Here is a 14170-nt window from a genome sequence, read left to right as displayed (position 1 = left end):
GGAAAAAATAAATAAATAAAAAACATTGAGGCCAAGTGTTTGTATTTAGAAAATATAATAATTAAAGTGAAAATTCATGTGCACTCAACTTTGACATGAAGTTAATAACTGAGAACCATTAAATAAAAATTTAGTCAAATCAGTTAAATTAAACAATTCTCAGTTATCAACTTCATATGAATTTAACTACACCTGAGTTTTTTATCATTTGGGTAAAGCCAAGTGGGCAAAAATACCCTTATTTTGCAACTTAGTTTTGTATACATATAAAATTTTAAATAAATAAGAGTTACAAAAAACAGAGAATCAAATGCACCAAAGTACAATCACATGCATGCAACAGTTTCAACTTTCAATTGAAAGTGATTTGGTACTTAGGAGATTTGTCTGGTCTAAAGAGACCAAAGTGTTTCTCAGTTTCAGCACCTTTCTTCAAATCTTCATCAAACATAGCAAACAAATAAGTCTCTATTGGTCCCTTAGGCCTCTTTATAGTTCCACCCTTAACATGATTAATCAAATTCTTATAATAAGTTCCTGCATTTTGATCACTAGCTCCAACACCCCCTTGTGATGGCCAACCACTCTCAGACACAACAATCTTCAAATTGGGTGCATTCACTTTCTCAAGAGCAGCATACACAGAATCCAATATTGCATCAAACAAATTCTGGTACCCAGCATCATTTTTCCCTTTTTGAGTAAACAATGCATATTCAAGACTGATGCTTTTTTGGTTACCAACATAGGAAAAATAAGGGTACACATTTACAAGAAGTGGTGCACCATTTTGAACTAAGAAATTCACAATTGGCTTTATATATGGTAATGCAGGATCACTAAAAACACCTTTATTAGGTGGGTAAGGATTTGTTACTAGATCTGTTTTTATTGCTGTTGACACTTTGATTTGGTTTTGTAAATTCGCCGAATTAATTGCTTTCTGAATGTTCTGCATTGCTGTGACAACATTTTTTGATAAAGGGTCACTAGGTTCAATTTCATTGCCAACAGTAATGTACCTAAATTTGACACTTGGTGAATATGGTTTAACATTTGTGTTGACCCAATTTGTGGCGGTTTTAGAATCTGTGAGGGATTGAATCTTGTCACTGGGGACACCAAGTATTAATTCTATGTTTGAACCTTTGAGAGCTTGGAGTGTTGCTTCATCTGGATCGTATATTCGCATTCTTGTGATTCCTTTTGATTTGTATAAGTTTATGACTTGTTGCTGAGGTGGTAGATTGTTTCCATCTCTTCCATAGCATGCACCTATTTGTGCTTCTGCATATCATAAATCATAATTAAGCAAAAATTATGTGATTATTATGTGAGCATGTTGTGAGTGATACAACTGATAAGTACGTCAAATTGGTAATAGTGGAGTAGTTTAAAAATTTTAGAAAATTTTTTAGTATTGGAATAGTTTTGCCCATCAAAAATTATTTTTTATAGTTATAAAATAATTTTAATTTTTTTTATAAATAGATTTGTCCGTGTACACAAAAAAAAATTGATAATTTACTCCAGATTATATATTTACAGAGTTAAACAATCACACTCACTTATAAATAGGAAACAAGATACACCCCAAATAAACAAAGACCAAATTTTAAATCAGGTCACTTTCAAAGATAAAGTGAGACATCAATTATGAGTTATTTTTAGCAAAATTATTATTAATATATAAAAAATCAGCGACTAAACTAGTGATTATATATTTATATATAAATACACATATAATATAATTTATTTTTAATATGTATTTTATATTATAATATAATTTAATTTTTTTATTGATAACTGATTTTAATAATTGATTTTATTGTATACCTAATATAATTGTACTTCTATAATTACTTTCATTTCAAATACTTTAACTATGATTTGTATACAAGAGAGAAAAGTTTTATCTATAACAAAATTTTCAAATGAAAATCTAAACATACAAATGTAAATATTTTTTCTTTGGGATATAAACTACTAAACTAGGATTAAATTAGAGGAAGAAAAGTAATTTATTGGCGGCGAACTTTTAAATAAAACTTTGATTTATGATAGATTAATTCTTGACTTATTGGACTAAAAGATATTGCAGACAATTGAAAAAAAAATTAGAGGAAGAGAAAGATATATGTATATAGCAGCAGTATTGATGAGATCACCTGTAAATTGTAGTTGAGCGAAGGATAAAATTATTCCAAATAGGAACAATATAGCATTCATCATGGCACTGTTAACTCTTCTTGAAAGAAGTAAATCCATATATATATCTCTAGTTAAGTGAAAGATCAAACCATTTGCCTTTGCTCCTTATATATACACACAAATCTTCATCTTCGACCTAGCTACGTGTAAAATTTTCTCTTACATTTGGTAGAAGTCTATTTGTTCTGTTTATATTTAAATGGAGAATATTTTAATAATTACAAACACAACAAGGCATTCATATTTAATTGAAAAACAACCAAACAAATGTCATACGTATAGAAACTTCTTACAATTATATAATATATCCACAGAAACTAATCCTTTGTACTTTTATTACACCAAATTTCCAAAGTCCGCAAGAGAATTCAGCATCCAACTCTAATCAAAGATTATGGAAATACATAGGATTACTGTTTTTTACCATTATTTTTTATCTTTAATCCAATTTTTTTATTTTAATAATTCAACAATATATATTTTAATTTATATTTTTAAATATTAATAATTAATTATTGACAAAAAATAATAAATTTTATTAACTTTATTCTAATATTTTATTTTAATATATATTCTATATAGGTGGATGATTTTTTATATTCACCTAACATGATTGTATCGGAAGTATGTTTTAATTAATATATTTGCAACAATTTACTATATTTCTTTATATTATTTTGAAGAAAATAAATAAACCAAAATCTTGAGTTGTCGAAGTTGAGTTAAACTATCTTTAGAATCTATCTGTCATTAATTTCTTAAGTCCTCTACTAGTTTAATTAATAAGAAGGGTATTTGCCTTGTTAGTAGAGTAAAAATTCAAAAACAACCACAAAAAATCTTGTTCCATTAGGTAGGGTCGGTTATATAAATCAAACGATATTATTGAGTTCTGTTATGTATTATATCTACAGAAAAATCGTTTACATGTAGATCTTGTTTGACCACCTCATGGATAGTCTTTTTAGGTCTTCCTCTGCCTTTTACCCCTTATCCATCTTCCATTTCATCCACCCTTGTGATTGGGTGTTCTGTCGGTCTTTTTCTCACATGTCCAAACCACCTGAGACGCGATTCTATCATTTTCTTCACAATGGGTGCTACTCCAACTCTCTCTCTTATATATTCGTTCCTTATTTTATCCAATCGCGTATGATCACTCATCCATCTCAACATCTTCATCTCTGCTACATTTTTCTTATGTTCGTACTCCTCTTTGGCCATCCAACACTTCGTACCATAAAGCATAGCCAGTCTTATAGCAGTGCGATAGAATTTACTTTTAAGTTTTAAAGACATTTTTTGTCACATATAAAATCAGATGCACTCCGTCATTTCGACTAACCTGCTAGGATCCAATACATTTAATTATTAAAATTTTAAAATATATAACTTTTTGTTGAAAAACTTTTTAATTTATAATATTCTTAACAAATGTCTTTTAGAGTATTCATTAATAAAATTCTAAAAAAAAATTCTACTAATTAATCTCGTGAAATCTTTTTATGTTTTATTTTTTAAAAAATAATAACACTGAATGCTTTGAAAAATAAGAATTTATCTTGAATCTTAAAATAAAAATTCCTTAAAGTAGTTGTCAGCAAAACCCAACAAAAGTTTGTTTTTCATTCTCTAAAATTTCACTGTTACTTACAATGTGTTTTCATTTTATTCATCCATGAGAAACCAAGTGTGATTAGTCATGGTGTTGGTCTTTCTTTTGAATTTTGATTCCTCAATCCTAATTAAGTGACTCTGTTTTTGCGCAGCCGCGTCCTAATCTTCAATGTGAAAATTATATTTGTTATTACTGTTAGATACATTTTTTTCAACGGATTAAGTTAGAAAGTTCTTTGTTTGAATTCTAATTATAGACAAATATACGATGGATTACTAATACAAGATACTGACCTGTTAATGTCCAGAAAAGATATAGGTTCATTTCAATTTTTTCTTACCATTTTATTCGATTTGAAATTGAATTATACAATTTTTTTTCGCGTTTTTACGGTTTGAATGATTTTTTTTTTAAATTATGGTTGTTTCCTTTATCATTACATTTTCACAAGATTAAATTAAATAAAATATTCAGTCAAATTCTTAGAGCAATTTTTTGGAAAAAAAAGAAGAAAAATGATAATAAGTTAGTAGGAATATATTTATTATTAATTACTCATTTGCTAGTAACAAATTCTTAAATAGAGTTTAAATTCGTGACAAATTAGATCTTAATCTATCGGGCTGAAAAATACCACAGAAGCAAAACAAAATATTTATTATTATTTGAAAAAAGTATCAAATAGTGGACAATACATTCAGCTAAAGACGAGTGTCAGAGCTAACACCCTTATTAATTAATACACAGATAAATGATTATAACAAGAAAAATAGTTATTACATGAATATTTTCTTGTACTTAATTAAAATTTATTCCTTAATAAGATAAAATGCAAAACAATAATAATATCACTAATCGCTGATGACCATTTTCAATTGAAACTGAGTTGGTACTTAGGTGACCGATCAGGATTAAACACACCAAAATGTTTCTCACTTTCATCACCCATCTTCAGATCTTCATCAAACATAGCAAACAGATAAGTCTCAATGGGCCCATTGGGCCTCTTAACAGTGCCACGTTTAACATGACTAATCAAATTTTTATAATAAGTTCCAGCATTCTCAACCGTTGCCCCAACGTTCCCGGCAGAAGGCCAGCCACTTTCCGACACAACAACATTAACATTGTTGGCGCCTTCTTTCTCAAGAGCGGCATAAAGAGCATCCAATATGGCATCAAACAAATTAGTGTACCCAGCATCATTCTTATCTTGTTTAGTAAACAAAGAATAGTCTAAGCCAATACTTGGGTTATCTTTATAGGCAAAATAAGGGTACACATTTGCAAGAAGTGGTGATCCGTTACTCACTAGGAACTTTATAATAGGCCTTATGTAATTAATCGCGGCGTCACTGAAAACGCCGCTATCTGGTGGATAAGCAGGACTAGCTACTAAATCTGTTTTAATTGCCGTTGAGACTTTAATTTGTAAATTAGCCGAATTAATTGCGTTTTGAATATTCTGCATTGCTTGTAAAACATAATTGGAATAACCGTCGTTGGGTTCGACTTCGTTACCAACGGCAATGTACTTAAATTTGACATCTGGCGAATAGGCTTTGATATTGGTGTTGACCCAATTAGCGGCGGTTGTGGCGTCGGTAAGGGATTGGAGTTGGGCTTTTGGAACATCAAGGATTAATTCTATGTTTGAACCTTTGAGGGCTTGGAGGGTTGCTTGATCTGGATCATATATGCGCATTCTTGTGATTCCATTTGATTTGTACAAGTCTATCACTTGTTGCTGACTTTTTGGTAAGTTGTCTCCATTTCTTCCATAACACACTCCTACCTCAGCACCTGTATGCATATACATATAAGAGTATAAAAATTAACTCTGAGGTGAAATTCACGTGCAAATATTTTTATATAAAATTAATATTTAAAAATAATAAAATAATTTAATAAATTTGTCTAAATTATTGTTTAATAATTTTTAATTATCAATTTTATATAAAAATATGTTTTAAGTCTTAAACAAAACCACTATAAATGTGTTAACGAGAAAGCAAAAGAGATAATTTTTTATTGAAAAATTAAGTTTTATATTTTCAATAAACTTTTAAAGTATTAAATGTATAAAAAGTATCAAAAATAATTAATTTTATTGTTATAACTTCTAATTAACAAGTGTCTCTCACCTACAATAGTTTAATTAAAAAACATTGAAAGGAAAGTCTAATAAACATATTAAACTCTAGCTTGCGTTAAATAACTATAGTAAAAGAGATAAACCGTACTATGTACCTGTAAGTTCTATTTGAGTGAATGATAATATTCCAAGAAGCAGCAATATGGCAATCATGGCGTTGTTAGTAAAGCAAATCTTAGTTTTAATACTCTGGATTCATACCCTTAGCTCCTTCGTTAGACCCCGTACGTATATATATACACACAAATTAAGATGATACATAATGTTGAGGAGACAGGAATACCCTACAATGACAAAGAAGGTTTTGGCCCCGTCAAATACTCCAAACCCCATTTAGATTTTATGTTTGACGAAAAATTCCACACCATTCTCCCTCCTAGCTACGTGTAACGTGTACAATAATGCCACACATTTTGTACTAGTCTAATTCTATCAAATAACGTAACCCCAAAGAAAAGTTAGGCGTATATTTTTGCTCTAATGCATGCTATATAATTAGATTTAAGTATTATTCGTAAAATTGTGTACGTATAAAGAACGCAATTCACTACTACTTTTCAAAATATTATAAAATGTTAGTAAATAGAGAGAAATTGTATTTGTAGATAAAGCATAATTCTTCAGTATATAAAAAAAGTATTTTATGTTTTCAGATTTTTTATCGATCATATTTAATACCAAAAATTAAAAGTGCATATATTATACAAAATGTACACAAAGTAATCTAAAAAATATTTTGATATGCTTTGCACCTTAATTAGACCACCAATTCTTCCTCCAAGCCCAAGCTACACGAACAATTCCACACATTTATTATTAGTAGTTCTATCAATTTAAAATAACTTAACCCAAAAGACAAGTTAGTTTTTTTCCCTCTCTTTTTCGGGAGACAACAAATTCTAAGTTGGTTAGGCTGCATCTTGTACCTATACTAGGTATCCATATACTGTCAAATACATTATCTTGTACTTATACTATGCATCCGTACATTGTCAAATACTGTTCTGTTCTAATTTAAAAGAAGGATAAAAACGATAATAATGAGTTAAGAACCAGTCTTAGGGATGCAGACCGAAACCCAACATATTGGATTAGTTTAGATTATGGCCTCTTTCTCTTTAGCCTAATTTGGATCAATTCAAATGACTTAACTAACTTGCTGGTTATAGAGGCCCAAATGATTTGCTGAATATCGCATATCAGAAAAAAAAATATACTGAACAACAACAAAAAAATAATAAATAATAGTTTTGCGAATTAAAAAAATAACTATTTACCTAGAGTAAATAGTTAAATTGGTTTCTGAAAATTACGAAATTTTTAATTTGATTCTCGAAATATTTTTTTAGTCAAATTCATTCTCAAAAGATTTTAGTTTAGTCACGTTAGCCTTTCTATCACTTTTTACATTAACGAAAAGTGACGTGGCACATGAAATTATCTGTCAATATATCTCTCTACATCCTCATTAGCAGCCAGCACAATATTTTTATAAAATTTGGTCAAATTAGTCTCTAAATGACAAATCCTAATCCCAAAATGTTTGCATATATATCCCCTTCCTATACAGTGTAGTTGCAGCGATTCAAATGGCAAAATTTGAGGTCGCCGGCATGATGGCTCGTGAAGATGAAAGTCGCGGTAGTGGAACTAGTCAACTTTTAGCTATTGAAAATGTTTAAGCAATTAGAACGAAACCCTAACCCCTAAACAATTGTCAATTTCAGCCAAGAAACACCAACAAGAAATAGAATTTAACAATAGCACAATCTTAAAAAGAAGTTCAGTAACAGAAAAAATAAATAAAAAACTCCTTTCTACAAAATTGAATTTCACAAAGAAAATGTGATCCCCAAAACCAAACAATAAAACAAACACCAAACATAAATAATGATAAGAAAAATTGATAACTAGTGCTCCTTTAATATTCAGAAAATCAGAACTCTTGATCAATTTTCATGAATCAACAAAGAGCAAAATTCTAACCCCACAATTGATTTTCAATTCCAACAAAAAATACTAACAAGAAATAATTTTTCTCAACGGCACAATCCTAAAAACAAGTTTAGTAACCAGAACAAAATAAAACCTTAAACAATTATAAAAATGACCGTCAGTCACATCTTCAATCATTGCAAAGTCACTCCTCAATGGTGAACTCGCAAACACGCTGCTCCGGATACTTCAATCGGCGACGATGATGAAGGCTTCTTTGTCTTCTCTTCAGCGACGTCAAAAGGAAAGTGAGAGGGAGAGTCTTGTGAGAGAAATAGGGACGCCGTACCGGATGTTTCAATCAGTGATAAGGATGAAGACTTCTTCATCTCCATAGCGACGTGGAAAAAGGAGGAGAGGGAGACTCTTCGTCTTGTGTGTTATTGTTCCTTGTGAGTGAATGGAAGTGAGAGATCAAAACGATGTAGTTTAAATCACTGTCCCTTACCCTTAAAGATGACGGCATTTTAATGTTGATCTGTCTCTTAACGAGTCACGTCACTTTTTGGTAATGCCGTTAAGGTAGAGAATGACGAAATGACTAACGTAACTAAACTAAAAATTTTTGGAGATAAATTTGACTAAAAAAATTTTTTGGATATCAAATTAAATATCGCGTGATATTTGAGAGACTAATTTGACTATTTACTTCCTAAAGATATTATGTGAACTGCGATGATGAGAATGAAAATAAAAATTTTAGTCCAACATATTTAACTAACATAATATAAAATATTTTAAACTTTTACTTTGTCAAATCATGTTTTTTTTATTATTTTATACATAACACACTAAATATATTAAATATAATTTAATAATTTAAAAATACATGACTATATTTTTCAATAGTAAAATTTTTTTATAGAACAATGTTAGGCTCAATTTTTTAGTTATGGAATCCGTTAGTGTGCTTTCTCCGGATATAAAAATAGGGAGTGATAGACGAAAAGGTGGGACAATTTTATGTCATCTTTAGGTGAAAGAACTCGTAGGGTTCGAACTCTTTATTAAGCAAAAATAAACAAACAAATCAGAGGGTATGACTTGTTGATGGCTGAAATTTGAATTTTAACAATGCAAAACGGACCGTGCGTTTTGTGTATATATATATAATTTTTTTATCAAGCTGAAAATGAAATCGTAGGGTCCGAGTTTCCTTTTTTTAATATTAATTTGAATCTGCCAATAGTAAACATGGATCCGATTTAGGGTTATTGAAAATATAAAAGTGTGCAATTCGTAGTCTCAGATTCCGTGTTCTTCTTCAAGCTTGCTCGTCTTCTTTCTCTGGTTCTCTGTATTTTTCTCCTTCATGGTATGTAATCCAAAAATTTGTTAGTATGATTTCTGTTATTATTTAGTAGAGTGAGAAAAATGAATGATGGATTACTTTTGAAAGTGTATTATTTTAGATGATAGAATAAAAAATAATACACATTTCTATTCACCTTCTAACAATAACAACAACAATAATAAACTTCTTAACAATAATAATTTTAATTATAAAATATTTAAAAAACTTCAAAAAAACTTACATCTAGTAAAAATGATAATAATTCCTAAATTCAATTTCTAACCACAACAATAATAATTAACCACCTAACAATAATAATTATAATTACGAAATATAAAAAAATAAAAAATATAAAAAAACTTACATATTTTAGATTACTGAGATAACGTATAACATGAAGTTTAGGACGATCAACATCTCTAAAGTTTTTTTAGTATCTTCAGCTTGCTATCACCATGCAAGTTTGGAGGGAGGAGAAAAGAAGAAGACGAACTCGTAATAGATGTTGTTTGGTGAAAAGAGTAAAATGAAAACTGATGGTGAGTGTGGAAGCTTAATGTTGGATAGGACACCGTTGGGGGAGCCAGCTGAACGCGACAAGTGGTAGGGGAACACCTATAACACTGAACATCCGAGTAGTATCATACAAGACACATGGTTTGATTTGTGATTTACTTGACACTACACTCAGGTGAAGTACCCCCTTTTCTATAACGACGTCCAACACATATTATACTTCCATATGAAAATTAAAAAGTATCAATGTTACCTCACTAATAAAATTTATTATTTATGGATAATATTTGACTAAGATTCTAATAGTATAAAAATAAAATATTGTTAACTAATATTAATAAAAAATAAGAATGTATAGGATAAGGTTCAATCTAAAGATCGTTTAGGCCTGAATTTCTTTGGTGAATTTTAGTTTAGTTTCAAAGTGACTTAAGTTAGACCAAAGAAAAAAAATATCATCAGAAAAATTACTCAAGCAAGTTTAGGTTAGAGTTTGAGTCATTTGACCTAGTCCAATGAAAGAGTGCCTAAACAAAAAATAACATACACACTATATTTAATCTACTCAAGTCTTAATTGGAACATGTCAATAAATTATAACTCAAATAGCATAATTTTTTTATATTTATCTAAAAATTTATAAATTTAAATATTACTCTAACTTAAAAAAAAAAAATCCTCAATTAGGACATACCTCGCACTTTGCGGTCTTTGCTGTGTAGTTGTTTCTTAAGCTTACACTGTTCCTGAAACTTGCATATGTTTCATATCTGTCCTCCTTTTTTCTTTTCAAGTTCTACTAGATCTATTATAGTGAGTTGTTTTTCAAATTCGTGTCTGTTCCAGATGTAATTCCCTCTTTTTCTTTTATAATACGTTGTGGTGAAATATTGTTTAATTTTTGTTGCGACTAATGATATTGTTTATATCTATTGTTTGATATATACTGTATATGATGTTTAAATCTATATATAAATATGTTGATTTTGTTGCTGATAAATGATGATTTGGTGAAAAAATAGTCTGAAATATAAAAGTTTTGTCGGATCTGAGATTGGATATGAGATTAAAAAGTATATTGGGTCATAATTTAAAGATGAGTTTGAGTCTAATCAAATTCTAAACACTCTTAATAAAAAGTATTAACCCTAATATTTCTCTATTTTATATTATTAATTATTTTACTACCTATACCAAAACATGATTAAACAATTTGATTAATTATATATACATCGACTAAATGCGAAATGTTATATATTGCTAAGTCTACATTATTAAGAAATTTGATAAATTATATATACAATGACATTAAAATTTAAATACTAAATGCATTTGATTGATGCTAACTTTTATTAAAAATACATTAACCCCATTATTTAACAACTAGCGGCTCAACAGGCACTATCGTGCCTGTTCAGTCGCTTTTCTATTATTTTTAAGAAATTAATTTTATTTTTTTGTTAATATATTATTTTTTCTTTAAATTTATTGGATAAGTATTTTTTTATTTTAATATTGATGTGATCTTATTTATATCATATTTTATTAAAATTAAAATTTCTATAAAAAATCTTTAAATATTAAATTATAAAAGCTCGCAATAGAGAGGTATATATATTATCAGAAAAAATATAATTTAAAAAATGATAATAACATTATCCTAATTTAAAAAGAGTATACATAAACCAAAATATATGTTAGTTATTTACAAAAAATAATTTTTACTTAAATGTCATGAATATTCATATTTGTCTTCATATATTTTAATTTTTAAGTGGTAGGTCAAAATATGAATCTAAATATGAAGAGGCCTTCATTTTTTTATAAATAGTGAAAGATAGAAGAAATATGAATGCTTATTTTTTTCGTTTTAAATATCAAACTGTAAGAATAATTAATAAAAAAATAGAAGAGTATAAAAATTGTGTATTTAGAAAAAATCATTCATAATTCATTATACATCTTCTTATCAATAACTTTTCGAGTTTTGAAAAACTGTCAGATTTATTGACCATAAAAATAATTATATAACCGCTTCAATATTATTCAATTAAAAATTATGTGTAACAAAATCAAAATATAAATTTAAAAATATTATTTACAAATTTAATATTTATAAACGTTATTAAGTTTAATTATTTATTTTTAATAGTATTTAATTTGAGACCGAGATAAAAATTTATATTCAAAAGACTCTTTATCTTCGTGCATAATTCCAATTGTTAAAAAATATTTTATTTTTTTAAATTTTATATTTAATTTTTAGATTTTTTTAATCTCATTATTTTTTTTAAATTTTTAATTTATATTTTTATTATATCCCCTTACTATATTAAACACTATTCTTTCTCTTACTATCTCTCTTTAAACACATACTTGTCATTGTCTCATCACCATTATTATATTTCCCTGTTTTCCTTTCTCATTTTTTCATTATATTTCCTTGTTTTCCTTTTTCATTTTTTCCTTCTCCTTCCACCTTCTCTTCACCCGACCGTAATTAATTATTACCAAATATTATTATCGCAACTTTTAATCTTGTCTATCACTTCGATTTATAACCATCTATTATATTAACTTTTATGAGTTGTTGAAATTTCGCTAAAAGAAGTAAGAAATAAAGCATTTAAAATTTTTATCCAAATTATCAAATTAACTTTTAGAACGTATAAAATTTATAAATTTAAATTAAATAAGATATTAAACAAATTTAGTATGTTGTTATTATAGGTAACAAAATCAAAATAAAAAACTAAAAGCATTATTTACAAATTAACTATTTATAAACGGTATTAAGTTTAATTATTTATTTTTTAATAGTATTTAATTTGAAGTCAAGATAAAAATTTATATTTAAAACACTATTTATCTTCATGCATATTTCTAATTGATAAAAAATATTTTAATTTTTTTTAATTTTATATTTAACTTTTTTAAATTATCTTTAATTTTGTTATTTTTCAAAATTATTACTTTATATTTTTATTATATCTCTTTACTATATCAAACACTTTTTTTTCTTATTATTATTCTTTATACACATACTTGTCATGGTCTCATCGCCATTATTATATTACCTTGTTCTCCTTTCTCATTTTTTTTCTTCTCCTTCCACCTTCTCTTCACCCGGCCGTAATTAATTATCACCAAGTATTATTATCGCAACTTTCAATCTTGTCTATCACTTTGATTTATAACTATCTATTCTGTTAACTTTTATGAGTTGTTGAAATTTTGTTAAAAGAAGTAAGACATAAAGCATTTAATTTTTTTTTTCAAATTATCAAAATTTGATGTCAATAATCCTAAAAAACAATATCAAAATATATTACTTTTAACTAAAATAATAAAAAAATACATAATTGTAAGTTTTTAAACTAATAATTATAAATTTAAGTCGCAATTTAATATAGTACATTGGGACAAAAAGGCAACCATTGCTATTCATATTTGACTGCTATTATCTAAGTTTTACATTTATTTTATTGTGCACATTAATTTAAGTGTACTTTATTATTTTATTTTACATGTTTTGAAATAATGCCATTGTATTATAAGGATGAGATTAACTTTCATAATCTAATGCGAATCTTTTTATTATTTTGTTTGTTATTTGAATACTATCTATTTAAAATAGTTACTTAAAGTGAAACACTATATAAAGAGAGATAAAAAAACTTTTAGATTTATCGTTCTGGTTTGCTTCTTATTAATCCTCACTTAATATACTCAAATTTAATGGCTTTGATGGTAGTGAATTTTTGTAATTAGTTAAAAAATTTTAACTTTTTCTTTCTCTCTCTCTCCGATCTTGAACAAACTCAATTTTATTATTAAATAGTTTTTTAAGTTCAGACTTCAGAATATTTTTAACTTTTTGTATAAAGGTTAGACTTAATAAATTACCAAAATTCAAACCTATTCTCTTAAACTACTTCTTGATCGTATAATTAGAATCGTTTAAACGGAAGATCATTAGACCCTTAAAGTTTTTAAAGTAAAAGAAAAATACAATAAAATAAATTAATTAAAAAATCTATTAAAATAAAATGGTTTACAAAATAGAATATATATATATATATATATAAAATAATAAATTAAAACTTACATTACATGGCTCATGAGTTAGACAAATAAAGAGAAGAAAATAATTATAAAGGTTGAAATAATAAAAAATGTATAACATAATTTTTATTTTGTCACATTTAAATGTTATTATATGTAAATCTAATAATTAATAAAAAATAATATTATCTAATGTAAAATAGATTAAAAATAAAAAGAGATTAACAAAATCAATTAACAAAATTCTAAAAAATTAATTAACAAAGTTTTTATATTGCTACATTTGTTGTGTTATATGTCGAACTAATAATTAATA

General features: G+C 27.1%; 2 protein-coding genes across 2 annotated transcripts; both read right to left on the bottom strand.

Annotated features, from left to right (window-relative positions):
* Positions 1 to 270: 270 nt before the first annotated feature.
* LOC107477314 (glucan endo-1,3-beta-glucosidase) lies at positions 271 to 2278 on the bottom strand. Its single transcript, XM_016097303.2, has 2 exons — positions 2169 to 2278; positions 271 to 1287 (listed from the first exon to the last, which is right to left on the bottom strand). Exons 1-2 carry the CDS (start codon positions 2266 to 2268, stop codon positions 353 to 355), a joined length of 1035 nt encoding a protein of 344 aa, XP_015952789.1. The 5' UTR covers positions 2269 to 2278; the 3' UTR covers positions 271 to 352.
* Positions 2279 to 4521: 2243 nt separating this feature from the next.
* On the bottom strand, positions 4522 to 6176 carry LOC107477275 (glucan endo-1,3-beta-glucosidase). Its single transcript, XM_016097262.3, has 2 exons — positions 6080 to 6176; positions 4522 to 5632 (listed from the first exon to the last, which is right to left on the bottom strand). The coding sequence occupies exons 1-2, from the start codon at positions 6135 to 6137 to the stop codon at positions 4701 to 4703; spliced, it is 990 nt and encodes a 329-aa protein (XP_015952748.1). The 5' UTR covers positions 6138 to 6176; the 3' UTR covers positions 4522 to 4700.
* Positions 6177 to 14170: the final 7994 nt, after the last annotated feature.

This window comes from Arachis duranensis, chromosome 3, assembly GCF_000817695.3.
Source record: "Arachis duranensis cultivar V14167 chromosome 3, aradu.V14167.gnm2.J7QH, whole genome shotgun sequence".
In the NCBI taxonomy this organism is placed as follows: Eukaryota; Viridiplantae; Streptophyta; class Magnoliopsida; order Fabales; family Fabaceae; genus Arachis; species Arachis duranensis.
The sequence above is the reverse complement of the archived record's forward strand: the minus strand, read 5'-3'. Positions and strand labels throughout refer to the sequence as shown.

Coding starts and splice junctions, on each gene's coding strand:
- LOC107477314 (XM_016097303.2), bottom strand. CDS start 2,268: ATGGATTTACTTCTTTCAAGAAGAGTTAACAGTGCCATGATGAATGCT. Junction 1,288..2,168: donor CGCTCAACTACAATTTACAG/GTGATCTCATCA, acceptor TATGATATGCAG/AAGCACAAATAGGTGCATGC.
- LOC107477275 (XM_016097262.3), bottom strand. CDS start 6,137: ATGATTGCCATATTGCTGCTTCTTGGAATATTATCATTCACTCAAATA. Junction 5,633..6,079: donor CACTCAAATAGAACTTACAG/GTACATAGTACG, acceptor ATATGCATACAG/GTGCTGAGGTAGGAGTGTGT.